Source organism: Drosophila novamexicana, unplaced genomic scaffold (assembly GCF_003285875.2).
Source record: "Drosophila novamexicana strain 15010-1031.04,08,12 unplaced genomic scaffold, DnovRS2.1 tig00000770-arrow-pilon, whole genome shotgun sequence".
NCBI classification, from domain to species: domain Eukaryota; kingdom Metazoa; phylum Arthropoda; class Insecta; order Diptera; family Drosophilidae; genus Drosophila; species Drosophila novamexicana.
The window spans coordinates 2,533,728-2,561,387 of record NW_020824821.1 but is presented as its reverse complement, the minus strand read 5'-3'; the positions used below and the strand labels follow the sequence as shown (position 1 = coordinate 2,561,387).

At 39.0% G+C, this 27,660-nt stretch overlaps 5 protein-coding genes and 1 non-coding gene across 15 annotated transcripts in view; all 6 read left to right on the top strand.

Moving 5' to 3' along the window:
* The window catches only part of LOC115763905 (glutamate-gated chloride channel), a 59,534-nt gene extending 56,891 nt beyond the window's left edge, over positions 1-2,643 (top strand). For all 10 annotated transcript variants that reach the window (XM_030706703.1, XM_030706704.1, XM_030706700.1 and 7 more), the window contains one exon: positions 2,564-2,643. In XM_030706703.1, the coding sequence (XP_030562563.1) occupies positions 2,564-2,585 (22 nt within the window). In that variant the 3' untranslated portion in view covers positions 2,586-2,643. The remainder of the gene's footprint in view (positions 1-2,563) is intronic.
* An 805-nt stretch (positions 2,644-3,448) lies between these two features.
* LOC115763738 (4-coumarate--CoA ligase 1) lies at positions 3,449-5,358 on the top strand. Its single transcript, XM_030706439.1, has 2 exons — positions 3,449-4,116; positions 4,278-5,358. The coding sequence occupies exons 1-2, from the start codon at positions 3,449-3,451 to the stop codon at positions 5,251-5,253; spliced, it is 1,644 nt and encodes a 547-aa protein (XP_030562299.1). The 3' UTR covers positions 5,254-5,358.
* Positions 5,359-6,642: 1,284 nt separating this feature from the next.
* On the top strand, positions 6,643-8,752 carry LOC115763735 (4-coumarate--CoA ligase 1-like). Its single transcript, XM_030706434.1, has 3 exons — positions 6,643-6,793; positions 6,856-7,367; positions 7,426-8,752. Exons 1-3 carry the CDS (start codon positions 6,650-6,652, stop codon positions 8,378-8,380), a joined length of 1,611 nt encoding a protein of 536 aa, XP_030562294.1. The 5' UTR covers positions 6,643-6,649; the 3' UTR covers positions 8,381-8,752.
* A 70-nt stretch (positions 8,753-8,822) lies between these two features.
* On the top strand, positions 8,823-13,141 carry LOC115763896. Its single transcript, XM_030706674.1, has 6 exons — positions 8,823-9,024; positions 9,087-9,598; positions 9,655-10,611; positions 11,294-11,456; positions 11,521-12,032; positions 12,086-13,141. The coding sequence occupies exons 1-6, from the start codon at positions 8,881-8,883 to the stop codon at positions 13,059-13,061; spliced, it is 3,264 nt and encodes a 1,087-aa protein (XP_030562534.1). The 5' UTR covers positions 8,823-8,880; the 3' UTR covers positions 13,062-13,141.
* Positions 13,142-17,510: 4,369 nt separating this feature from the next.
* On the top strand, positions 17,511-19,989 carry LOC115763759 (4-coumarate--CoA ligase 3). The gene is made up of 4 exons (XM_030706473.1): positions 17,511-17,654; positions 17,713-18,107; positions 18,816-18,932; positions 18,996-19,989. The coding sequence occupies exons 1-4, from the start codon at positions 17,511-17,513 to the stop codon at positions 19,960-19,962; spliced, it is 1,623 nt and encodes a 540-aa protein (XP_030562333.1). The 3' UTR covers positions 19,963-19,989.
* Positions 19,990-27,057: 7,068 nt separating this feature from the next.
* Trnav-cac lies at positions 27,058-27,130 on the top strand. Its single transcript has one exon. It is a non-coding gene; the product is annotated as a tRNA-Val (tRNA).
* Positions 27,131-27,660: the final 530 nt, after the last annotated feature.

The following is a 27,660-nucleotide window of genomic DNA, read 5'->3' as shown; positions in this document are numbered from 1 at the left end:
ACACTAAATTTAGAACAATTTAAAAATTGTTTTTTTTTATGTAAAGCTCCATTAGCTAGCTATTTTCTTTAAGTAGTTTAATAATTAGTAATTACGATTAATAATAAACCATAAACCAATTAACAGACAATACAAATAGTTTAAACAAAATAAATAAACCAGTAACAAAATCAACAATTAATAGAAACCTAGGCCCACAATTAGTTGAAGGCGTGGCATTTGCCTAATTTTTGGTAAACAAAATTGCTTTTTGTTTTAATTAAGTGCCTTTTGTATGAGGAGTGAGTCCTGCAGTTAACAGGAGTTGGCTAACTGCCCCGTCTCCCCAGTTGTACCAACTAATTTCCGCATTTCGAAACCCCAATAATACATTTATATATATATATATATAACACCGCGTAACTTAACAAAAACTATGCATCAACATTTCGAAACACCAAATCTTAACATACTAAGCTTCGATCTAGCTCAAAACTGAATTCTACATAGCAAAACAAGAACCAAAATAATATATTAAAAAAAACCCCTATTAAAAGCAACTAATATTTTGAAAATTTTAAATATTTTTATTCAGCTTGTTTATTTTTTTAAATTACTCAAATAGTTTATAATGTTATGCTTTCAATCATATTTTCGCTTTCTTTTACAATAAAAAATTATACAAAAATATTTATAATAAAGGTAAGCCGCAGAAACAAAAAACAAAATACAAAAATAAAAAACAAATCAAAAACCAATGATAAACAAGCACCCACATACATAATTATATTGTCACTAAGTAAACCTTAAGAGGAAATGAAATAAATGTTGTAAAATTCGTGCCAAACAAGAAACAAATTTCACCAAAAACTTAAGTAAAATAGCTAATAAACAAACATTAAAAAAAGGATGTGCGAACAAAATTAAGTAGAATATGGTTTTATTGTATATGAAGCTATAGCTATTAAACATACAGGGTTTTAAATGTGAGCAAATATGTAGTGGATGGATAGTTCGGGCGCTCAGATGAAGGCCTCGTAGCAGCCAAATGTTGGGTATGTTGTTTCATGTGTGTTGATTAATGTTGATGTAAACGTAACTAAGTAACTAACACTGGGAAAAATATTGAAAAGAAAAACCGATAACAAAGAGAATATTTAAAGAGACGTAGTAAGTAAAACATTACAGTTAGCCGAGTGTGCTATATCGATCGAAATAATTGGCCCAGCTATTCCAATTTGTGTCTAAGTAGCTTAGTACTAGATCAAAACGTTTCGGCTCTCGAAACATGGCATAGGTTGTGTGCTGCCTTTAGTTGCCGTTCAACAATTTGGTCAATTATTATTTAGGCGCGACGCGGCAGTCCAATATTTCGATGTAAATAGTTTAAACATTATATGATACATGTAAATGTTATACAGTTAGGTTTAACAAGTGCACAACTTCTAGATGCGTTCTAAAAATAAAAAGACTTACAAGTTTTCAAGTGACATGCAAAATTTAACATTTAACGAGCAAAATGTAGCACTTAAGTAAACATTATGTGTAGTTAAGTTAAGTCGCAACCAGAAACCAGTGTTGTATAACGCATTCACATAGACTAGTAATCAAACATTACTAATATTACTTTAAAAAGCAAAATATCGCCAATCCCAGTTGCATTCTATTTCAATCAAACACAAAAACATTCTCAACTCAATTGGATCGCACAATTCTATTGACATCACTTGCCAAGACGTAAGAAATTCAACTAGCACAATTTGAAAAAATAAATAATGATAACAAATAATAAATCATAACACATATCTTCAAACAAAATCGGTGGCCATTATGCCGACCCAATTCTAACAATCAAAGCAAGAAAAGAAAAACTCCAATTATCATTTCTAAGATGAAGAACAAACGTACATATATACTAAATGTAAATACGAATCATTTAAAATCAAAGATCAATAAACATCGCAAAACCCCTTACTTTATAGAGCTAAGTGGACACACACACAAACACACGCATTCAAAATTAGCATAGAGCATGAAATGAAATCATTCACACACTCTTAACGCGTTTAAAGTAAAAATTTAAGAACAATTTGCTGTAGTGTAGCCCAATGAAGGTAAAAACATGCCCAAATCCAAACGCCAAGAAACGAAAAACCGCAAATAAAACGGAAAGAAACAAAATGATTCAGAAGATGAGAATATAATGCATAAGTAAAAACTTAGTCAAATAATTATAAAAAATAGTTGAAATAATTGTTGTATTGCCATCAACCCGAAATAAAACGAAAACAAAAAAAAAAACTCCCAAGCAAATGTGTAAGACCCCTCAGAATAATGAAAATATTTGTGAAATGTTTATAAATGAAAAAACAAAAAAAAAAACACTAACAAAAAAATTAAAACAACAAAATACACAACATGGCATGTTTAAATAAAAACCCAAATTTAAAATGTACATTTAACAAAATCTTGTTTCTATTTTAACATAATAACAGCATTTGTCCCGTGGCCCTGTCAATTTAATTATTTATATATATTTATTACATATTGATAAAATTTTTTTTATTTATAATTTATTATTTAGAACGGTTTTGCCCCTTCTTTAGAACAAATCTTACCAGCGCAAAATGGATTTGAAGTGTACATTGTAATAATTTTGGAAAAAATACACCGAATTTTATTTCGTATGCCCAAAACATATCTTTTATTTTATTTTAACTTTTTATTTATTTTTATTATTAATAGCTGTCAATTTAACATTATTGGTGATGTTATGTTTGAAATTTATGAGCTTTTATCGTTTTGCTGCTCTTTAAACAGCAAAACAGTTCTAATAGGAACATTTTCACAAAAAAAGGCACAAAGCAGTAAAAAGCATTATGACTGTTAACCTAACAGTTGTTGCGCACGGTTTATACAGCTGTTTACAGCTTGCTGGTGAGCAAAGAACACAAGAGTTATCGAGAAAAAAACTTTTGTTACTTAACAGTTAGAGAACTGTCTTGAAAATGCAACTGCTTGGTTAAAACACTTACCAGCAAGCAGTTCACGCAATCTTGACAATCTTTGGAAATGAATTGAGATTTTGGAACTGATATTTGAATACTTTTTAGATCATTTTTAATCTTAAATTTACTTTTATAGGGTTTAAAACTAACAGCATCACTGCCAGTTGCATACGCTATCACAAGAACTAAGCTGTACTATATAGCAAACATTTTATCGCACACACCGAAAAAGACGTGTCATACGGCGGCTAGTAGAGATAGTTATAGACAAAGAGTGAGGGTGAGTATGTTACAGACACTTGAAGCGCTAAATTGCCGACTAATTTTGGCTCGATCGTTCCGATAATCGTAGGGAAGATCGCGTGTCTTTCATATCAATTGCATGTCCAGCTGTTTGCTGTAATTTTCGCTGACCTTTAAATAGTCGCAGCCATGAATCCAGCTGTATCAGTTCCCTCAGAATGCTGGACCTCAACGCCAATCCAACGACTAGCTACAATGCCGAGCTCAAAATCTGGTCCGGCGCCCGTGAGCAGAGCTTTTACAATGACGATCTGACCATTGGTCAAATCATATTCAGGCAGCTGCAGAGCGAACCACAACGCATCTTTCAGATATCGCATAGCGAAAATACGCGTCTCACTCGCGCCCAGATGCTGCACAATGGGGCCAAGGTGAGTGTCTATCTAGAGGCGGAGGGATATCGCAAGGAAACGGATATTGTGGGACTGGTAGCCAGAAATAGCACACATTTGGCTGCACTCGCCTATGGCTGTCTGTTCAATGGAACACCTTTTCATGCCATCAATCCGAATCTGGAGGAGCACACAATGCTAAACCTGTTTGGTATAACCAAGCCGAGGATTATCTGCTGTGATGCACAAGATTATGAAAAGCTTCGAAAAATTGCAACAGCATTGGGTACTAAAATTATAATCATGCATGGACGTATGGCGGGAGTCATGAGCATCCAGGAGCTGTTGCAAGCAACCATACCGGAGGATTACAGACCAGCCCAGTTTCAACGTGGTATCGATCGCATCATGGCCATACTCTGCTCCTCGGGCACAACAGGCACCCCCAAAGCGGTCACCATATCAAATAGTCGCCAGATATTCGAGAGTCATAGGTAGGATATTTTCTTTAAATACAATACACCCACAAGAAAGTAGTAAAGAATAGGAAGTCTAGGTTTGAGATAAGAAGCACTAGAAATGTATGCACGGACATTCTATATTAGAACTTCCTATTGCTATTTGTGATTCATCTGTATAGTTAATATTTCTCTAGCTATCTAAGCCCCAATGACATACAATATGCGCCGAGCACTCTGGACTGGCTTACGGGTTTAATCACCCTGGTTACGGCTGGAGTCTATGGCACAGTGCGTCTCATTTCAATGGAGGTTTTCAGTCCCACACACTTTCTGGCCATGTGCGAGCAGCAGAGCATCAGCTGGGCGGTGCTGGCTGCCTCACATATCGCTATGCTTGCCAATTGTCCAGGGATAAGTGCGAAACAGCTGTGTAGTTTGCGGCATTTGCTCTTCGCTGGTGGCCACACACTTGTCGCAACTCTCCACAAGATGCAGTCACATCTGCGCGGCGAGGACATCCTGCGCAATGCCTACGGCATGACGGAGCTGGGCGCCTGCATCTCCTATAACTCCAGCATTCACACGAAGCCCAAATCTGTGGGTCTTCTCGTGGCCAACGTACGCATGCGCGTGGTGAACCGGTCATCAGAGACAGTGGGTCCAAATGAACATGGGGAACTCTATTGCCACAATGGACAGCACTGGAGTGGCTATTATGGCAACTGCCTGGCCACAGCTGAGTTGAAGGACAAGGAGGGCTGGATCCACACTGGCGATTTGGGCTACTTCGATGAGGATAACTATCTGCACATTGTGGAGCGCAAAAAGGATATGCTCAAGTATCTAGGCATGATGTACTATCCACATGAGATCGAGGAGATCATCGCCCAAATGCCCCAAGTCGCCGAGGTGTGCGTCTTTGGCATTTGGAATGAGACCGAAGGCGATGCAGCCGCTGCATCTGTGGTGCCCAGGCCGGGTAGTCAACTGCACTCCGCTCAGGTGGTCCAATTTGTGGCCGAGCTTATCAGTGTTAACCATAAACAGCTGAATGGGGGTGCACAGATTGTGCACCAGCTGGCGAAGAGCGCTAATGGCAAGGTCAATCGTCAGGCCGTGAAGGCCGCTTATCTAATAGCAGCAGGGAAAACAGAGATAACTGATTCATAATAGGTTGTTCCCAAAATGTTGATAAGGTTGCAAGCACTTATTGTGATGCAATCTAGGCTGCTGGACTAGTAAAAACACTATACAAAATCAATAAATGCATTAACAGTATAATGGAATGTGTATTAAATAAATAATTATTTAAATCAATGGAATATCATGTCCAGGTTAGATTAAATTATCCTGTTTTATAATCATATAGAGGGTATGTTAATTTTACCATGAAATGTCTAACAGATCTCCAAACAGCACATAAGATCTATATGTTTCTCACCACGCCAATTTCCGACACGATATAGCTAATTCCGTCTATCTGTCTTTCAACTTCTATGCGCAGTAGCCCCTTTGTGTTACAGCTTTCAACACTACAGATTGTCCATTGATTTACTGAAGGAAATACATATTACTATAAAAATAAAATACATATACACACTATAAAAACACCGGATCGAATGCCGCCAAACCTTTTTGGACTCCACGATATGGAACTATGCGCATATTATTTTAAACAAGACTTTAAGGCAAGCAAAACAAATATATATCTGAATATTATTTTTTATCTAAATGGCACACGAAATAAGTTAAGATAAGAGTGTAACAAAGTGAGCCAAAGTACATTGTCATATAACTACGTAATAGAACTCGTGAGAATCTTAAGAAAGTTACAAATAAGACCACATGGAAGCAGTAAAAATAATGATACAGCAAAAAGATTGGACATATCTTCATATCGCTGTTTTTGCCTTACAATTCTGATTTCATCATCGCGATGACGGTTATCAACGAGCTAGCATGCAAAGTTTACACCAGTTGATAGTGTAATGCGTACCCTACAAAAAACAATGATATGCAAATGTATGTGATTTTAACCATCCTCAAGGTCAACAAGTTTCAGCACGCAAACAATATTCTTGCTTTAATTGTAGGTATGATAAATATGAATCGGTGTATGCTTGGGCTTTAGTATGATAATTTTGGAAAATTTTAGAGAAAGATAATGGAAAGCTAAATGGAATGATCTTATATTATTTAATGACAAAATATATAACAGACAGACAGATTCTCAATCACACCCATTTTATTATGTTGAAATTTTTAATAATAAATACTCTAACAGCATTTACACGAGACTTCGCTAAACGTTAACGACTCATGATTGGCTAAACAGTTTCAATTACTCAGCTTGTAAAATAATTGACAGTCGAGAGAATACGTGGGTATACTACATAAATATATACTATATGTTTTCTATGTACTGACAGATCTCAGATCTCTACAAGCTACTGAGAAAATATGATTCGGAGAGCGCTGCACTTGTTATCTAAGCTTCACGAGTATAAAATGCAACTAGTTACGACTTTGGCTCAGTATTAAATAAAATTGACTCGTTACGTTTACAATGCCTTACAAACCAGAAAGCAGCTATGATTCAGGGCGTAGAATCTGGAGTGGACAAGATGATCGAGCCTACTTTGCACCTGAACAATCGATTGGTGCAATCATCTTCCATGAGATGCGGCGGCATCCGAAGCTCATAGCTCAAGTATCTAATCAGGTGCCCAGTTCATACATTACATAATACTGAGAACGGTATATTCTAAACAGATCTCGGTCTCTGAAAATACTGTGTTGACAAGGGAGGAGATCCATTTAAAACCGATGCGAGTTGCCAGCTATATGAGATCTTTGGGCTTGCTGCAATCCGACATTGTGGGAATCATAGCGAGAAATACTACGCACATCTGCGCCGTGGCCTATGCATGTTTTTTCAATGGAATTGCCTTCCACTCTCTTAACATCTTCTACGAGCAGGCGACCATTGAAAAGCTATTTGATATTACGAAGCCGCGTTTAATATTTTGCGATGGTGAAGACTATGAGAAAGTGAAATTGGTCACAGAAAAGTTAAACGTGAAGATTATTACAATGCGTAACCATCAGATCGGATCCATTAGCATTGAGGAAGTGCTGGATACGCCTGTAGAAGCGAACTTTGAACCCTCTCGCCTTGAGCAGGGAATTAATCAGACACTGGCCATTCTCTGCTCTTCAGGCACCACGGGCATCCCCAAAGCAGTGACTATTACGAACAGTCGCAAGATCTTAAACAGCACCAAGTAATGCCAAAATTTCCATCCATATTTTTTTTTTTTTAATAACCCGAACCTCTTTAAGTTACTTGACTACCGATGACGTTCAGTTTTCACTGAGCTCTCTAGATTGGGTGACGGGATTGCTTACAGCAATAAGTTCAGGAGTGTACAGCACGAAACGAATTATAAGTACAAAACCCTTGGATCTTGTGGATTTTCTGCGAATCATTGAGGAGCACAAAGTCACGTGGATATTACAGGCACCTTCGCACATGGCGATGTTGGTTAATTGCGCGGAGTTCGAAAAAGCCAATCTGCAGAGTATTCGCTTCTATCTGTATGGAGGAAGTCGTTGCTCTTTGGAGGTACAGCAACGCCTACGAAGGCATCTGCGGAACGACTGCCTTCATTTGGTGTACGGATTCACGGAGGCGGGCAGCATGGTAGCCATGAACTGGAACTTTGACGAAAAGCCCAATTCCGTAGGTCGTTTGGGAGGCGGTTATAAGCTTAAGATATTGAACGAACAGGGAGAGGCTGTCGGACCGAATGAAGTGGGAGAGATATGCGTTTATAGTGGCCAATATTGGGCCGGCTACTATGGAAATCCCGAGGAAACTCACAATATATGCGACTCAGAGCTGTGGATGCACACTGGCGACTTGGGTTACATGGATGACGATTGTTTTCTCTACATTGTTGATCGAAAAAAAGACATGCTAAAGTACCAGAATATAATGTACTATCCCCATGAAATCGAAGAGGTCATCTCCAAGATGCCAGGTGTGGCAGAAGTCTGCGTCTTTGGAATTTGGGATGATACCAATGGTGACGAGGCGGCTGCTGCTGTGGTCAAGAGGATCGGCACAGATATACAAGCCAAGAATGTGGTGGACTATGTGCAAAAGCATATCACTGCAAGTTACAAGCATTTGCATGCAGGTGCCATCATTGTGGACGATCTCCAGCGGTGTGCCAATGGCAAAACCAATCGGCAAGCCACAAAGAATTATTTTATAAAAGTTAAGAACAAGTGACAATTCGCGTACTTAAAACATTTACTAAATTAAAAAAAATAAAAACTTCAAAAATACACATATTTAATTTGAAATAGATATCCAATAACAATTAAATCAAAAACTGGTTGCTTAGTGGCCTAATTGCAAGCAGTTCAGTCCTTGCCAGCCGGTTAAATTTGCTGGGAGCTTTACGAGAATGCGAGTAAAACTGCTAACCTCTTTTGATGTACATGTAAATCGTAGTGCTATAACAAAAGACTGTGCTACCAATTCGTTTAAAACTTTTGGCGAGTCACGATTAGCCCAACAAAACTATATTACAATTACATGCTATATTTACATATTTATTTGCATTAATAGGCTACACGTTTGCTGTTGAGCTTTTTTTTCAATTAATAAAAAGAATTTGAGTGAGCTACTGTTATCTAAGATTGAAATGCACGCTATCTGAGAGTATAAAAAGGCTGCCAGATTCACTTTCGTCAATCAGTTAATAAAGTCAACTAGTTCTTTTCACAATGTCTTACAAGCCGGAGAGCACCTACGATGCGGAGCGCAAAATTTGGAGTGGAAAAGATGAATGTGAATACTTTTCACCCGATCTCTCCATTGGAGAGCTCACTTTTCATGAAATGCGACGTCATCCAAAGCTGATAGCTCAAGTAAGTACTTAGCTACGCAATCTATAGATTAATTATTTAATTTCTTTGTGTTTTGCGATTAGATCTCGGACACTGAAAATACTGTGTTGACAAGGGAGGAGCTCCATTTAAACTCGATGCGTGTGGCCAGCTATATGAGATCTTTGGGCTTGCAACAATCGGACATAGTGGGAATCATAGCGAGAAATACTACGCACATCTTCGCCGTGGCCTATGCATGTTTTTTCAATGGGATTGCCTTCCACTCACTCAACATCACCTATGAGAAAACGACTATTGAGAAGCTCTTTGATATTACGAAGCCGCGTTTAATATTTTGCGATGGTGAAGAGTATGAGAAAGTTAAATTGGCTACGGAAGGCTTAAGCGTGAAGATTATTACAATGCGTAACCATCAGATCGGCTCCATTAGCATTGAGGAAGTGCTGGCTACGCCTGTGGAACCAAACTTTGAACCCTCTCGTCTGGAGCATGGAAATGATCAAACTCTGGCCATTCTCTGCTCTTCAGGCAGTACGGGTACGCCGAAGGCAGTGACCATCTCGAATAGTCGCAGGATCCTTAACATGACCACGTAAGTCAACTCAACCAATAGTATAATTATATTAAATATATTTTTAACAATCTTAGACATCTGACCACTGCTGACGTTCAGTACACGCACAGTACTCTAGATTGGGTGACCGGACTCATAGCCACGGTCACTTCGGGAATATACAGCACCAAACGAATTATAGCCGATAATGTTTTTGACCCTGCTCGTCTTCTGCGCATTATTGAGCAGCACAAAGTCACGTGGCTGATGCAGGCACCCTCTCACTTGGCTATGTCTGCCAATTGCCCTGAATTTGAGCAATCCAACCTGCAAAGCATACAGGACTACTTTTACGGAGGTGGTCACTGCTCCTTGGACGCGCAACATAAAATAAGGAGTCGTTTGCAACGCGATTGCATGCACTTAATGTACGGTTTTACAGAGGTGGGAAGTGCTATAGCCGTAAACTTAAACTTTGATAAGAAACCTAAATCAGTTGGACAACTGTTGAATGGATTCAAGCTGAAGATACTCGATGATCAGGGACAGCCCCTGGGACCAAACGAAGTGGGTGAAATATGCGTCTATTCTGGTCAATATTGGGCCGGTTATTATGGAAATCCCGAGGAGACACACAAAATACGTGACTCGAATCTATGGTTTCACAGTGGGGATCTTGGTTATATGGATGACGAGGGTTTCCTCTACATTGTGGAGCGGAAAAAGGAAATGCTCAAGTACCAGAACATCATGTATTACCCAAACGAAATAGAAGAATTGATTGCTCAGATGCCAGAAGTGGCAGAGGTCTGTGTGTTTGGCATCTGGAATCAATTCAACGGCGACGAGGCCGCTGCTGCTGTCGTGAAGAAGATTGGATCCAGCATACACGCACAAGACGTGGTGGACTATGTGGAGCAGCATTGCACTGCTAAGTATAAACATTTACATGGAGGTGCCATCATTGTGGATGACCTGAAGCGTACTGCCAACGGCAAAACTAATCGCCAGGCCACAAAGGCCTATTTTCTCGAGGTTAAAGATAGAAATTAAATGTACTCAGCTAATAGCGAACAGTTTGAAGAACATTTAATAAAATAGACCTACTTAGTAACAAAAATTTATATTTGTTTTTAACTTTGTTGCAGCTGAAATCATTGTGGACGATTTGGAGCGTGCGTCAATAACATTATCACAATCAAACAAAAACGTATATTCTACAAGTAAAGAACAAGTAACAAAGCACATTTAAAAGAAAACTTAATAACAAAACTAGTTTTTATAAAAGGTTAATATCATCCCATAACCGTTTAGTCTAAAACTGCTTGCTTCGTGTCCCGATTGGAAGCAGTTTAATCCTTAATAAGTGGATAAATTTGCCAGGCGATACTAGCAAAGTAGAGAGGAAAAGTATTACTAATTTTTTATATCAAATATAGATCGTAGCAATAACAATGTCAACAATAGACTGCGTTGTTGGTTCATTAAGTATAGCTTAACATGTTGTTGAGTCACGATTAGCTCAACAATTTAAAATAAAACTCAATTGAGTGCATTCAAGGCATGCTGTGCTTACATATATATTCACATTGATAAGTTGCTGTCTTGTCGTTAAACACGTTTTGCATTTGAAAAAGAATACGAATGAGCTATTATTATCAACGATTTACAAGCACGCTATCTACGAGTATAAAAATGCTGCCAGATTAACTTTCGTGTCGTCAGTTAACAAAGTGAACTCGTTGCATTCACAATGATTTACAGACCGGACAACACCTACGATGAGGAGAGCAGAATCTGGAATGGTCAGCAGGAACGTGAATATTTTGCACCCGATCTATCCATTGGAGACATCATTTTCCATGAAATGCGACGTCATCCGAAGCTGATAGCTCAAGTAAGTACTTAGTATTGCACAATCTAAAGATAACCTATTTAAAAGCTTTGTGTTTTCCGATTAGATCTCAGACACTGAAAATACTGTGCTGACCCGGCAGGAGCTCCATTTGAATTCAATGCGCGTGGCCAGTTTTATGAGATCTTTGGGCTTGCAACAAGTGGACATTGTGGGAATCATAGCCAGAAATACTACGCACATCTTTGCCGTGGCCTATGCATGTTTTTTTAACGGGATTGCCTTCCACTCACTCAACATCGCCTACGAGCAGGCGACCATTGAGAAGCTATTTGATATTACGAAGCCGCATTTAATATTTTGCGATGGTGAGGACTATGAGAAAGTGAAATTGGCCACAAAAAACTTAAACGTGAAGATTATTACAATGCGTAACCATCAGATCGGATCCATTAGCATTGAGGAAGTGCTGGCTACGCCTGTGAAACCAAATTTTGAACCCTCTCGTCTGGAGCATGGAAATGATCAAACTCTGGCCATTCTCTGCTCTTCAGGCACTACGGGTACACCCAAGGCAGTGACCATCACGAATAGTCGCAGGATCCTAAACTGTAGCACGTAAGTAAGAGAATATAGTTGTCATATGTAAAAAATATCTTGAACTTTCTTAGACATCTGACCACTGCTGACGTTCAGTACACGCACAGTACTCTAGACTGGGTGACCGGACTCATAGCCACGGTCACTTCGGGAATATATAGCACCAAGCGAATTATAGCCGATAATGCCTTCGACCCTGCTCGTCTTCTGCGCATTATTGACGAGCACAAAGTCACGTGGCTGATGCAGGCACCTTCCCACTTGGCTTTAACTGCCAATTGCCCGGAATTCAAGCAGGCCGACCTACTAAGCATACGATCCTACTTTTACGGAGGTGGCCGATGCTCCTTGGAGGCGCAACATAAAATAAGAAGTCGTTTGCGCCATGATTGCATGAGATTGGCTTATGGCTTCACAGAGTTAGGAAGTATGGTATCTATGAACTGGCATTTTGATGAAAAACCCAATTCGGCTGGCCGTTTGATAGATGGCTTCAAGCTGAGGATACTCGATGATCAGGGACAGCCCCTGGGACCAAACGAAGTGGGTGAAATATGCGTCTATTCTGGTCAATATTGGGCCGGTTATTATGGAAATCCCGAGGAGACACACAAAATACGTGACTCGAATCTATGGTTTCACAGTGGGGATCTTGGTTATATGGATGACGAGGGTTTCCTCTACATTGTGGAGCGGAAAAAGGAAATGCTCAAGTACCAGAACATCATGTATTACCCAAACGAAATAGAAGAATTGATTGCTCAGATGCCAGAAGTGGCAGAGGTCTGTGTGTTTGGCATCTGGAATCAATTCAACGGCGACGAGGCCGCTGCTGCTGTCGTGAAGAAGATTGGATCCAACATACACGCACAAGACGTGGTGGACTATGTGGAGCAGCATTGCACTGCTAATTATAAACATTTACATGGAGGTGCCATCATTGTGGATGACCTGAAGCGTACTGCCAACGGCAAAACTAATCGCAGGGCCACAAAGGCATATTTTCTCGAAGTAAAATATAGAAATGAAATTTATGGAGCACCTTAAGAAATTTTAATAATGCAATAAAAACATTTATAAGTTTTAACTTGAATAAAAGATCTGCAAATATCATCTATTTAAATAAACTGAGTAAAGGATGGAATTTATCATTTATTTTTCATATGCTTAGCTAGTTTATTCATATTTCAGGCAACCGTGAAAAAATATTAATATAATATATTTCGGGAAACTCCACTCGCATGTTTGGAAAAATCGCGAAAAGCGTTTGTATGAATCTTTTTTGCTTACCATCCGAAGTGGGAGAGATATGCGATTATAGTGGCCAATATTGGGCCGAATATTATGGAAATCCCGAGGAAGCTCAGAGCATTGGATGCACACTGGCGACTTGGGCTACATGGATAACGATTGTTTTCTCCACATAGTTGATCGAAAAAAAAAACATTACGGGTGTGGAGAAGTCTGTGTCTTTGGAATTTGGGATGATACCAATGGTAACGAGGCGGCTGCTGCTGTGGTAAAGAGGATCAGTACAGATATACAAGCCAAGGATGTGGTGGACAATGTGAAATATATCACTGCCAGTCACAAGCATTTGCATGTAGGTGCCATCATTGTGCACTATCTGCAGCGGAGCAGCAATGGTAAAACCAATCGACAAGCCACAAAGAATTATTTTCTAGAACTTTGGGAAAAAATGTTCAAGCTTACAGCTTTTACTGATTTAAAAAAATAAAAACTTTATAAATGCATTTACTTAATTCGAAGATAGAGATATCTTAACTGCCTTCTTTCTGAACCAATTGCAAGCAGTTCAGTCCTTGCCAGGTGGATAGATTTTGCCAGGAGATATACGCGAATGAGAGAAAATCTGCTAACTTCTTTTAATTTTCGGGTAAATCGCGGTAAATCTGTCAACAAATAACTGCGTTAACTTTAAGTTTAATATACTATCGAGTTGACATTGACGAGCTACTGTTATCATAAAGTTAAAACCACCTTAAAATGCTGCCAGATTCACTTTCGTGTCATCGGTAAATAAAGCTAACTAGTTCCTTTATTAGAACTCGATGCGTATAGCCAAATATAAGAGATCGTTGGACTTGTAATAAATCGAATTGCGAACATTCAACATAAATTACAGTATTGAAAATGACAGAAATCTGTTAAAGTAAATTTAAACTCTATAAAACTATGGTTAGATATTTCAATGAATAAACCGACTAACAAAAATTTGTTCAACATAAACTATTTTTATATAATTTAGAAGGGTTGTCCTATTAATATAAACTGTGTTTTTTCGGTACGCCGAAAATCGAATACCCTTGTAGACGAACCCACATACGTTGATATTCAATTTACGCTGAGTGTCTTGGACTGAATAACAGGACTCCTGATGACGATTCCATCTTGTCTATTATATGCGATAAACCCTTTGGCCCTGCTTGTTTTCTGAGTGACCTTGAGGAACACAAAGTCACATAGGTTTTCCAGGCGATTTCCCACTTGGCAATCATGGTTAACTGCTCGGAATTTGAGAAATACCGATACGGACCGATGGGGTAACAATTGCTTTCTGGATGTGCAGCAACGTATTTGAAGCCATCTGCAGGGCGACTGTCTTCATTTGGCATACTCTTTTAGTGAGGTGGGAAGAGCAGCGTCCATTAATTGGGATATTGATCATTTTATAGAAAACAGCAGAGACGAGAATAGTCCTTGATTCAGAGCGGTAGATGCATACTGGCGACTTGAGGTTAAAGGACGACGGCTAGTTTTTTCTACATTATAGATCGCAAGAAAGATATGCTCGAGTATGAAAACTTTACGTACTACCTATACGAAATCAAAAATGTCAACTTCCAGATAACAGATAGAATTGAGGCTCAGGATGTCGTGGACTATGTGCAGAAGCACATTCAAATACAGAATAGGCATTTGCATGGAGGTCCAGTATAGTGGACGAATTGAAGCATAATCGCAATGAAAAAACCAATCGTCAGGCCACAAAGAAATGTTTTTCCGAACTTTTTGAGAGATATTAACGGATATCTAAGCCACTTCCTGATAGTATAAATAAAACATTTATTATAAGAAATAATATGCATAACTAATGCAATAACTAAGATAATTGAAATAATTAATCAAATTCTTCAAGAAATTTTTCAGAAAATTCGTTAGATTAATGATTGAATATAATTTTTCTCATTGCTGTGTTCAATTTCTGTGCTCCAAGCGCCATAAAGGCGCGTTGAAAATTTCTGGAACTATAAACAGCAAGTACTACTTTGGAAACTGCTTGTTATTACTGCTTGCAGACACTGCTTAATCGCATAGACCAAAATGCTCTTTCAGCAAAAAGGAAAAAAAAATTGCAAATATTAAAGCTTATGCAGAAATATTTTCAATTAAATGAGTTAATAAATTGTTTTCATTATATATATTTAAAAGTAAACGCTGTAGTATATTTGATTTAAATAATTTCAACCAAATTGTTTGTGGGGCAGGCTTCACATAAATATTTCTGCGTCAATTGAAACAGTATTTATTTCATTAATGAAGTGGAAGTTTATTGATGGTTTTAGTGACCTTTCCATATTCATAATATTTGTTGGCTGGCTCGAGGTCCGGGCAGACATTAAAACAATTTTATTTAATATTTCCTTCCAAGATATTTCGGTTGCACATGGGCAAACCGTCTTCAGAGCACTAACACCAAGATACAAAAAAACAATTAACAATAAGATTACATTAAGATAAACAAGTAAGAGGTTCTAGTCGGGAGGTAAAACAAGTAAGAGGTTCTAGTCGGGAGCTCCCCACTAGGGGATACCCTGAACCCTCTTCTTCCAACATCAAATGCATATATATATTCTATTATAGAAGCTATATGTCAAGTTTGGTGACTCTAGCTCTAATTATTTACAAAAATTTATCATATAGCTGCCATAAGAACGATCCGTCGAAAATTAAGTTGTTGTATGTAAAACTTTTTTGTCATTCAAGAAATTTTGATTAAACACGGCATTTAACGCTTTCATTTTTTCAAAATCTTATTTACATCGGAATACTATATCATATATCTGCCATAGGAACGATCGGCCGAAAACTAGGTTTTCGATTAAAAACCTTTTTTGTTTGTGAAGATGTCTTGAACAAACTCGACATTAACTTCTTTCCCTATGCTTCTTAGATACGGGCAAAGCACTATGAGCATTATGAAAAGGTTTGGTCTGCAAGGGTATTAGATCTTCGGCGTGCCGAAGATAGGCTTCCTCGTTTTTTTTTTTAGTTTTTGATGTTTTAGGTCTCCTGCCTTCGAAATAACCCATTCAACTGTAGAAAAACTGGCAACAACATCCGATGTTTCTTTTATTTTAGCAGCAGCGTCTTGCTAGTTCGATGCACACCTCAAAATAGCTTTTTTATCAACCAATGAAACTATGCAGGATTTCGGTCCTTTCATATTATTTCCATAGCCATGCGAATTTCGTACCAAATTGCTTATGGCTTTTCGATTTCCTTTAATTTTTATTTGCATTTTCGTGTATAGAATGGCCGCACTTGACGCATTGTATAATGGTATTGCATGTCCCGTTTCGGGCTAATTTTAATAATATCAACCAAAGAAGTCTTCAGGTTAGTGTACACGTCGCTTTAAAAACTAATCGAAAAGTGAAGATGAAAAAGGCAGCGCTATTCAAAATTTAAAAACTGTTGTGCGTTTTCTACGCAAGTTAATCGGGATACTCTATTAAAAGTCCGCCGAATTCCCTAATTAGATCTTTTTAGTATTCGAAAAAATTTAAGTTTATTTATTAGATTAGAAATTGATATATAAAGGCACTAATCTGTGAGCTATATGCATTTTCACATTTCAAGAAAAGGGGCGCTATTTAAGTGAGCGGAAGTGTTTTGCATATACAATTTTTATTTTTCTGTCTAAAAGCGCAATTAAAAGACGTTGGTATTTTCTGGAACTTTGAGCAGCAAGTACGCACTGCTCGATAAACTGCTTATGTTCCTGCTTACGTTCACTGCTTTATCGCATAGAACAAAATGCTTTTTAAGGCAACAAAAAATTGCAATCACAGAGTTTGTGCAGAAATAATTTTTAATTAAATTATAAATGATCAAATAAATTGTATCCAGTAATTATTTTAAGTAGACACTGTAGAATATTTGATTACATTCATTTCAACTATATTTTTATCATAAACATCATCAGTTGAGCAAAGATAATTTTAACCAAACCAACGAAAGGCTAACATATCACGAAATTAATGGCCCTTGCTATCAGCTGGACAGCTTTTCGGCTTATCGCCAACATTGCTTATATCTTGAGCTTTTTGCTAGGTGACGTTTGTTACCCGTTTGATAGGATGGCGGTTGCCCAGGTGTTGCCTACGCAACGGTCGGCAGTTGCTAAACGGCTTGCGCGACGCTCGGACACCCTCACATCAAATCGACGGCTCTTATCAGTTATCAACGAACATGGAGGGCGGCCCCAGCACGCAGTTCGATAAATATACAAAAATTTGGAGTGGACCAAGGCCGGCGCATTTCTTTGACGCCGATTGCTCCATTGGCAAAATACTTTTTGCCTTTATGCGCAATCATCCGGCGAGCCTATGTCAGGTGGGGCTAACGATTAAAAAGAGACGAACATAATCAACTTAAATTCTTTCACTTGCAGATTTCCGACACGGAGGGCACTGCCTTGACCAATGGCGAGGCCATAAGCTTTGCCATACGCATCGCCCAGCAACTGAAGGCGATGCATCTGCGACAGGACGATGTCGTTGGCATTGCGGGCACCAACACCACATATCTGATGCCAGTAGTGCTGGGCTGTCTCCTCAATGGCACTCCCTTTCATGCTGTCAGCCCCTGGCACGATGAGGCCACCTTCAAGCATTTGTTTTGCATCACCCGACCGCGCATCATTTTTTGCGATGGCACCGTCTATGACAGACTCAGCGCCATTGCCAAAATGCTAAAGGCGCCCGTTTATACGCTCAAGGATCATCGAATCCAACTGCCGCGCATTGAGGATCTCCTGGAGCCTACCAAACAGGAAATGTACTATATGTAAGTAAATACACACATAAAACAACAAAAAAAAAATGTGTCTTCAGTTTATAAAAAACAGAAATTTCTAGAAAACATGAAGACATTTTGTCTCCTATAACAATGTATTTTTTTTTGGAAATTTGTTGGTCAGAAAATATTTTTGAAAAGTGGTTTTTCATCAAAATACTCGAGAAGAAATAAATAAAATGCTATATTATATTATATATAAAATGTACAAGATTTTAAGAAACTGGGCTTAATTTATTCATGAAAAATATGCATTTTTCCATTTTCCAAAACATATTTTTAAATTCTGGATCCACTTTAATAAATATGAGGATTTGACTTTTTTTTAAGCGAAGCATATTTCAATTTATTTTTGTCTTTTTTAAATGAAAAGTTCTTTAAAAACATTGAAATTCATTCAAGTAAATATTAAACAACCCAAAGAAAAATCCAAATATACCCAAATTCAGATCAAAGCAAGAGATAATTACACATCACTATTATTCATATTTTTCTCCATTACGAAAGCTATTCAAACTCTATTTCAATTAGATAATATAAGTTATATAACATTTTTAAGTATTTGCTACGATCTGTAGAAGTTTGTGCTAAAAACTATTTCAAGAATTGTTTTCCTTGACTGAAGCACACTTCTTTTTTGGAATGTAGTTGATTTCTTTTATTCCAAATACGTTGTTAAACCTTATTCTATGCTTACAGACCGGAGCCACTAATGCTAGGCGGCGATCAAACCGTGGCTATACTCTGCACCTCTGGCACGACGGGTTTGCCCAAAGCGGTTTGTATTTCGAACTCCGCTTGCCTGTTCGATTTTGGGTAAGCGTTCTGAATACCAAATTTCCTAGCAGCTAGATACTAATTGATACTCCTTCTCTGCAGCTTTGTCACCGGCCAGGATGTGCTGCTCTCGTTCAGCACGATCGACTGGGCGCCGGGTATGTTCAACATGCTCTTCAGCTGCTGCCATGGCTCGACGCGCGTCATCACCGATCGCGCCTATACGCCCGAATATTTGCTGCAGCTGATCGAGAAGTATAAGGTCACGCTGCTGACCCTGGCGCCTCAGCAGGCCGCCTCGCTGCTGAAAGCGCCCACGCTCAACAAACAGAGATTGGCCAGCGTGCGCTTTATCAGCATTGGGGGCGGCAATTGCTATGTGGCCAATCTGTTAAAGTTACAGGAATATCTGCTGAATGGTCAAATCTCCTACGGCTATGCCTTGACCGAATGTGGCGGTGTGGCGGCAAATATGGGCGTGGCCAAGCCCTCATCAGTGGGCAGAATTGTGCCCGGCGTTAAGGTGAAAATACTGGACGACGCCGGTCGCAGCTTGGGCCATGGCGAAACGGGTGAGATTCTAGTGCACAATGGCAAGGTATGGAATGGCTATTATGGCAATCCGAATGAATCAAAACGCATGCAGGACTATCAGGGCTGGTTCCATACCGGCGACATGGGCTACTTTGACAACGAGAACTTCTTGCACATTGTGGAACGCAAACGGGACATGTTGCGCTTCCATGGCGCCCAATATTGCCCCTACGAAGTGGAGCAGGTCATAGCCGAGCTGCCGGATGTAATTGAGGCGTGTGTCTTTGGCCTGTGGAACGAGGTGGACGGTGATCCCGCTGCTGCCGCAGTTGTTAAGGTGCCCGGCAGTCGGCTCACCGAAATGGATATTGTGGAATATGTTGCCAAGCGGCTGGTGGTTACCCACAAGCAGCTTCACTGTGGTGTGTTCTTTTTGAACGAATTGCCCAAGACGGGCAGCGGCAAGGTGCTGCGTCAACAGGCCAGAGACCAGGCGTTGGGGAAAGAGTGGACCGACCATCGCAATGGACATTAATTGTTTATATTTTGGCCTTAAGTCTTAGCGTTTAGGCATTTTATTTATTAAATGACTCACACATTCTAGCATTCAATCATTTGGTGAAAGGCATCGGAAACACTTGCCGGCCAAAATTTGTTTTAGATAGTCGCAAGTATTCATTTTGGCTTTGTGCTTTTGTATTTTTTTTGGCATTATCATGTGCTTATCTAGAAATGATTAGCTAACAATAGCGATATGTTGGCAACCAAATACCAATGGGCAATGGGCACAAAGCGACGGTGGAAAGAGGAACTAACTTTAATATATGACCAGCAAAAAATGTACAATTAGTCAGTATGTTTAAGTACTGAGGCGATCCTAAATAATCAGAGAGTGCTAAATTCTTTACCAACCTGTTATTTGTAAGCTTAACAGTCAATGTTATGAGCCGTCGTAAGATGTTCGGAGAATGTTAAAGAGCTGTAGAGTTTCCAACTACTATATCAGCTGAGAGGCAACCTTTCCACAGTCTATTAATTGCGAAATTAACGGACTATGTTATAAACTCTCGTGAAGTTTTAAGAAAGTTAAAGAGCTGTAGAGTTTCCACTGATATCAGCTGAGAGTCAAGTTTTTTAACACTCTGTTATCAGCGAGCTTAACAGCCTATGTTAAGAAATGCTAAGCTAATGCTGAAGATCTTTCAAACTATAAATAAAAAAATAAAAAAAAAAGAAATAACGCATTAAATGGCTTTCAAAACCTAATGAGAATTTCTTTATGATTTTATTAGGTCTATATAAACAGCTCTCTATATATTAGGTGAAAGCGAAAAACCCATCACACGCATGTTAACATAACTATATAAGAATGACCTGCAGTAATCGTCATCTTGAACAATAAGGAACCTATTTCGAAACTCAGGGATGTGAAAATTACTTTTCCGAAGGCCACTGAAATGCTATTAAGAATAATAAACAGTATTCCTTGTACCTTTAGTAGAGCTAAGAAGATTAACCACTAATTAACTACTAATGCATCAATCTGTCAACCCTCTCTGACATCTAAATTCAGAGCTCCACTGATTAGTCGCATTTCAGTTCAACAACCCTTTAACCTTTGAATAGATCAAATGCGTGAGGGTATGCCTCTGCGGAAACTGATCATATATAACATTTGATTGACAGCTAAGCTAAGTTGTACTTTGCACGTGATCTTGTCAGCATTGCAATTGGATACGCTTGGCCCCTGCCCCCACCCGACGTGAATCATGAGCACCGCTTGGGTGCAAGCCCTTAAAATAAACTCAATGTTTGGATACGCACTGCTGGAATAACAACAGCAGCAGCAACAGCAGCAAAAACAATTAAACAGGCACTTAAGACCAAAATTGATTTCATTTCGGATCGCAAAGAATCGTTGATAATGATCAGGCGCTCTTAAGCTGATTGACAGTCGCGAGGCTGTTGTTTTCAATGTCAAGTTCATGAAATACAATCGCATTGGTATTTTTTCTTCTTCTTTTATTCGGGCATTTAGAGAGATATTTGTCACTAATCTTGCCAGCGATCATGTGGCTTTACTGTTGTTGATGATCATGATCGCGGCCACTGCCTGTTCAGGCGTATCAAATATGCAGGAAGTGCAAGACGTAGCCAATTGCATTAGTCTCGGTACGCCAGGGGCAACATTTCAAAGCTGCCTGGCGCCTGAGCCCAGCTTTGGTTAACCTGGCTTAACTCGACTGATCTTGTTCAAAGAGAGTGAGATCGCCGAGCGTTTCTAATTGTCATGCAAATACCAATTATCATTTGTCAGTAATGCCACTTAGAATAATGTGTGTCTATGTATAATTAAATGCCAGCGAATGATTTCTGATCGATAATATCTACAAACCGCCATCTACGATCACTGATCGCAGCATAGATCAGAACTCTGAACCTAGCTCTTGCTGATTAATTCATTACCAACTGTCGACTAGCTTGTCATTTACACATACGACAACAGCTGCTGGTTCTGATTTTACTATCTATACAGTTTACATAGTATATGGGCTGACCATAATTAACGTGTAAGTAAATGTTATTGCATTATATAAAATATTGTTGTGGCCGTATAAACTCATTTATGCCTGTCGTCTATGCTGTTTGAAGGATTGTTTTATTAGTTTTACCATTTGCATATGTCAAGGGCAAAGAGCCCAGCAGTTATCTTTAATCCCCCGCAGTGCTTCTACACTATTAGCTCAATACATCCTATTAAGTCATCTAATGCAGTATCTTATTAATGAAAGTGCTGGCCGGCAATAGGCTAGTTCGATGAAGACAGATCGATTTGCATATACCCTACAAAAATTGTATTTATTTCTTTAGGTTAGCCTGGGCGTTAAATGCCATTACAAATTTTAAGCTACGACTAAATTTTTATAGTAGAAAAATGACTTATTTTTACAAAAAACTTTTTAACCATTTGAGGACTTGTCTGAGCTCCACATCTTTTCACGGCCCACTTCTAATTGCTTTCTATATTTATAACTACAGCGATTGGCCGAAATGTTTGCGTGCAATGGAAAAACGTTTTCATGGTAAGAAATTGAATTTCCGTAAATCAGCTGCACTTAGTTTATGCAACATTTTCAGGCACAACTTCTAGCGAGATCCAGAAAGTATTTTACAGAAGATAATGCCAGCTGACCATCGAAAACTATGTGAAAATTAAAATAATAAATAAATAATATGGCAATTAATCAACTTGAAAAATAATTTAAAGTCAAGTGCTACTTCGAGTTAGGTGAAGAGATTTCTTATAAATTTAATTGTTTCGTTTAAAATAGGGAGAAAAACTGTGGGACTATGGTATATCATAATAGATTAGTCTTGAATATGTTGTCCAACCGTAGGACTTGGAATGTAGTCTTAAAGGAATGTACATTTTTGAAAAGTAGTTTAATAACACAATTTATATGCAGTATTATAGTATCTACATGGCCAACAATATTTTATCAAATACTCTACATTTCCATTAATATTAAGACTCAATACGGTATTTCCTCTAGTGTGGCGAATTTCGAGCCTTTGGCAAATGAATGTGGAAATCCGGATTCATAAATAGAAGCTTAATATGTTCATGCCAACAGCTGAGCCAAAAGCAAATTTTAGGTTAATTGTAGAGATAGAAATTGGAATTGTCTGCGGAGCAAATTATGATTACAAGAACCAATATATAAATTTCTTGCCTGGAGAGTGTGAGTAGAGATTTAATAATATTAAAAATTAGTTCTTTTAGTACAATTACCAATAGATAAATTGCATAAATTCTATAGCTAATAATATACCCGATTTTGAATACCCTATATAATCATTGGCATAACAACTTTGACACATTGCCAACGACATGGGAGAACGTTGAGAACACACAATTTATGGCGCTTAAATTGCAGTCATGCGCATGAGCGGCAACGGCTAACAAGATCAACATCTCAACGTGGAGCGTAGCCCCCAACCCCGCCACCAAGCAGGTACCCTGCCCGATATTTACATCCCGCTCCCCTTCCCGCCAACTGCAGCCCCTTAACGCAAGCTAATGCGAGTGCGGCTTTGGGCGGATGTTTGGTGTCAAAACACGCGGCGCATTTTCCCTGGAATTTCAGAGCGTTACCCGCGGTCTGCGGATCCTTACGCCTCATCATCGGCTCCGTTGTCGTCTTCGTCTCGGTCCCCAACTCCAACTCCTGACTGATTAATTTATGTTAGCGACGTGTTCGCCAGTGAAAACAAAGGGGTCGATCGCGAATGGAGACGATCGATCGATGCTGGGCTATAAAAATAGTGTTCGAAACTCGTTGCTCGATCGGAGCTGTTGTTGCTTTTATCAATTTGTGTTCATTTCTAAGCACGAATCGGCCAGCATAGATCATAAAATGCTTGCTCCCGGCCATGGTCAATGTAAGGAAACAACAATAACAACAACAGCAACTGAAAATTTACATAATTACCGCTGGCGGTGCTTTTATGAGAGCCGCCCGAACGTGTCAAAATGAAAAGTGTTGCATGATTAGCGCGTAAATAACACGGCCAAGGCATAAATCTCATCGAGTAGTCGACTCCCCAGCCAAGGAGCCGTCTCCGGGTAAGATAATCAAATAAATGTAGCGATTAATAAAGATGAAGATGCTAGCCGTGGCTGGACAGAGACAAGCGCAAAGAGAACAAGAGGCCTCCAAGCGCAGAATGCACGACCGGAAGATACCCGGTACCGACTTTTCCAAAAAATCGATAAATATTTTAATATACTTTAGAGCGAGAGCTCTAAAATGTAATACAACTATGTATTCAATCACTAACCAAACAACAATCATAGGACGGCGATGGAGCCTCTCGTTTTCTGTGCGGCTGGTCCAAAGTCGCCTTTGTTTTTGTTCGGGTTCGGTTAAATCAAATTTTCTGCTTGTGCTCAAAATACTCAAAAACAGAAAGAAACTGAGAAACGATATTTATCGATTTTAAAAAACCTAGTTGCTATTTATTAAAACTCAAAATTTGTCTGCTTAATGCTAAAATCGAAATCTCTAATCCTTACAAGCCTAGAGATATATTTAAAAACAGAAAGTTGACAGACCATATGCACAACTGCCACATACCCCATTTGCCCATTTTCAATGGGTATAGCGCACATAAGTGAGAGAGCTCAACTTAGTTAAGATCAATGTGAAGGCTGATGTGGTCAACTGGCAGGCTGGCCAGCTGTTTTGGTTCGCCTGGCGCCTGCAGCGGCTGGAGTGAGTCTGCCCCTTTGCGCCACAGCCCCCCGTTGTGGGAGGTGTGAAAATTGTGGCGAGGGGCAGCCAACATATTGCCAAGATGCAGTCGCCAACGGGCTAACATGACACATTGTTGTAGCATAACTTGGTCAGTAATAAGCATGAGCAACAAGTGATATGGCTTATGCCTGCTGGCCAGGGCCAAGATGAAACCGGCCAACTTGTTGCTCATATCGCAGATGCTGCGATAGACAGCAGTTCCTTAACACGTCCCCAGAGCCGCAGGCCAGATTAAGAAAAAAAATAAGCCCAGTTAATTTTGGTTTGACGAATATTTAATACCCTTGCAGACAGGTGTTTATAAATACTTTTATGGTAAAGCCTTATTCTCGCCCAATTGTGAAAGAAGGCAAATAAATTGGTCAAGATATCTTGAAAGATAAAGCAGATTTTCTTATAAAGACAGCTATTCAATATAGCAATCCGATCTTGATACGACTTTACTTGAGTTCAACTGGATTATCTTGCGCACTAAAACTAAATTTTCGACTGATATTTGCTATAGCAGCTAAATAATACAGTAGTCCGATCCGGTCGACCTTGAGGTATACAGCGCCTGCTGCAAAAAGTCGCTGCTACGTGAAAACTGGTGGACGGACAGGGCCTGTTCAAGCTGATTAAGAGAATGCACGTTGCACATTGGGTGAATAAATTAGATTACTCTCTATAAGGGTATTTAAAATCTTGTTAAGAGCAAAATGTTGTTAGCATAGCTGCAATCACTTTTGGCCTGTTATAAAGTACCATTTTTCTTAGCGGTTTCATATTACCGTTGGGATGCGGTCAAGGTCTCCGCAAATGTGGCTGTGACTTTCATTGAGAGACATTGGCATAACCGATTCCTTATATATATAACTCATATATATGTGTCTATATGTATTTATAGAAGATATATTAGGCTGCTTACCAGTTTGGCTGCAACAACATATTGCCATGCGCCCCATACACATAAATTAGTTTTCCATGTTCACTTGTCACTTGTATCGGCAATGGGCACGGCTGCAGCCCGTTTGGCTAGCGGGTGTCCATGCACAAACACACACACACAAGCAGGCGCGCACACACACTTATGGCTTATCAGTGGACCACCTGAATTTGCAAGATTCTTTGGCCCTAATTGCCAATTGTTTATTTTAAGGCTCGCTGCACACAGCACGAAAGGGAGCCTCTGATAGTTGCCTTCCTTTTTTGGCCGTAGGCGGCTTGTGCCCTTGAATTTTTGTGTGGGCTTGTGCGTCGTCGCATTGATAAGCCAGCGGCGGCTATCAACAAGTGCGCGTGGCATTGCAACAAACTAATCAATATTTATTAAAACACACTTTTTAAAACACATTTAGATTACAAACTAAAACCTTTTTTACAAAAAGACGCGCGCGAACGTAGACAACGCAACAACATACTAGCTGGCAACGCTGGCTGCACTGCGGTTGCCACTTGCCAAAATTAAAATGTCCCAGCAATTAGTAAAATGTACCAATGCAATTAGATGTGTGTTTTTGCAGTCTTTAACACGTCATTAACTATAAACTATAAAGAATATTAAAAATAATAAAAAGCTTATTGATAAAATGCATTAGCACTTGTGAACAAACTAAAATAACAATGTAGCATAAATTAAAAGAAGTAACAATTTTGATACGATAATCGATATATTGATAACATAAATCGGTAATTATTTTTCCCGCTTTTGCTTTGCACTTTTGGCGGGTAGCGGGGCACATTGTTCTTCAATATTTCTTCAGTGACACGCAAAAGTCAAATGGCATCGCGCAGCCACAGTGTAACTTGTAAATGCAATTGCAAATAAAAAGGAAACAAGTGTGTATAAAAGAGTGTTTGCTGCACAGGCAAACTGTGAAGTGTTCGATTTATAAGAGTGAATATTAATATTCAGCATGCCGGCTAATTTATACCAAAATCTCAAATACACTTGTTGCGCACGCATGACACATACGCTCATGCTCATGTATGTAAGTACACACACATGCACTATATATGTATATAAATGCATTTTCAAAACTGCTTTTGCTTGCAAGTTCAAAGACCCTAAGAAATAATATACAAATACCTAAATCTAATAGCATGGTCTTAGCTGCCGGCCTGTCTCGCCCGGCATGGCAAACACTTTTACTCCTCTGCTTATCGCAATGCCCATAAATAAAGCTCACGTCTATTAGCGCTGTCATTAATTTTCCTATTTGGAAAATATGCAAATTAAACGCTGATTAATTGCTGGCAGGAAAGAGTGAATCGTTTTTCTCTAAGGCGACGGCAACTTACGAGTTAAGTTTTAGGTGGCAGTATATTCAAGTGTTTCCGTAGTGTAGCGGTTATCACGTGTGCTTCACACGCACAAGGTCCCCGGTTCGAACCCGGGCGGGAACAAGTCTCAATTTTTTTATAACCATTTTTTGCACGCAATTTTTGAGTTATATTTAGGTCCTTACATATGTAATTACTTGAAATCAAGTTCATGCGTGTTTGGGCCAGCTTACACGCAAGCAACGTCAATATCAACACGTGTAAATGTACCTATTTATGTGCCTACTCCCATGCATGCACCTTTTGGTAGTTTTATTCCCTTTTAATGAGCCTCGTTTTACGACCATTTAGGTGTGTATTATATTTATAAACATACAACCCTCGGTACACACGCACCAATTTCAACTGTTTAACGAGCTGCCAATGTCAGCCCCTGCATGACTTCTAATCCTGACACTTTTATGGTTTCCATTTATTAACCCCAGCGTCTTTTATTGGGCAGCGCACTCAACGCATGCCACCCATAGCGGAAACGGAATGTTCTATTAAATTGGTGTTGAATTGGTGGTAGAAAGTACACTTTAAAATTAAATTGGCTTTATTGACAGATTCGGCATTCAAATTTACAATATAAAGATCTGCCTTATAGACAT

Excerpts from the sequence above, each read along its gene's own strand:
- LOC115763896 (XM_030706674.1), top strand. The coding sequence starts at position 8,881 with ATGTCTTACAAGCCGGAGAGCACCTACGATGCGGAGCGCAAAATTTGG. Across the intron at positions 9,025-9,086 it reads ATCCAAAGCTGATAGCTCAA|ATCTCGGACACTGAAAATAC; the intron begins GTAAGTACTTAG and ends TTTTGCGATTAG. Across the intron at positions 11,457-11,520 it reads ATCCGAAGCTGATAGCTCAA|ATCTCAGACACTGAAAATAC; the intron begins GTAAGTACTTAG and ends TTTTCCGATTAG.
- LOC115763738 (XM_030706439.1), top strand. The coding sequence starts at position 3,449 with ATGCTGGACCTCAACGCCAATCCAACGACTAGCTACAATGCCGAGCTC. Across the intron at positions 4,117-4,277 it reads CAGATATTCGAGAGTCATAG|CTATCTAAGCCCCAATGACA; the intron begins GTAGGATATTTT and ends ATATTTCTCTAG.
- LOC115763735 (XM_030706434.1), top strand. The coding sequence starts at position 6,650 with ATGCCTTACAAACCAGAAAGCAGCTATGATTCAGGGCGTAGAATCTGG. Across the intron at positions 6,794-6,855 it reads ATCCGAAGCTCATAGCTCAA|ATCTCGGTCTCTGAAAATAC; the intron begins GTATCTAATCAG and ends TATTCTAAACAG. Across the intron at positions 7,368-7,425 it reads AAGATCTTAAACAGCACCAA|TTACTTGACTACCGATGACG; the intron begins GTAATGCCAAAA and ends AACCTCTTTAAG.
- LOC115763759 (XM_030706473.1), top strand. The coding sequence starts at position 17,511 with ATGGAGGGCGGCCCCAGCACGCAGTTCGATAAATATACAAAAATTTGG. Across the intron at positions 17,655-17,712 it reads ATCCGGCGAGCCTATGTCAG|ATTTCCGACACGGAGGGCAC; the intron begins GTGGGGCTAACG and ends TTTCACTTGCAG. Across the intron at positions 18,933-18,995 it reads GCTTGCCTGTTCGATTTTGG|CTTTGTCACCGGCCAGGATG; the intron begins GTAAGCGTTCTG and ends CCTTCTCTGCAG.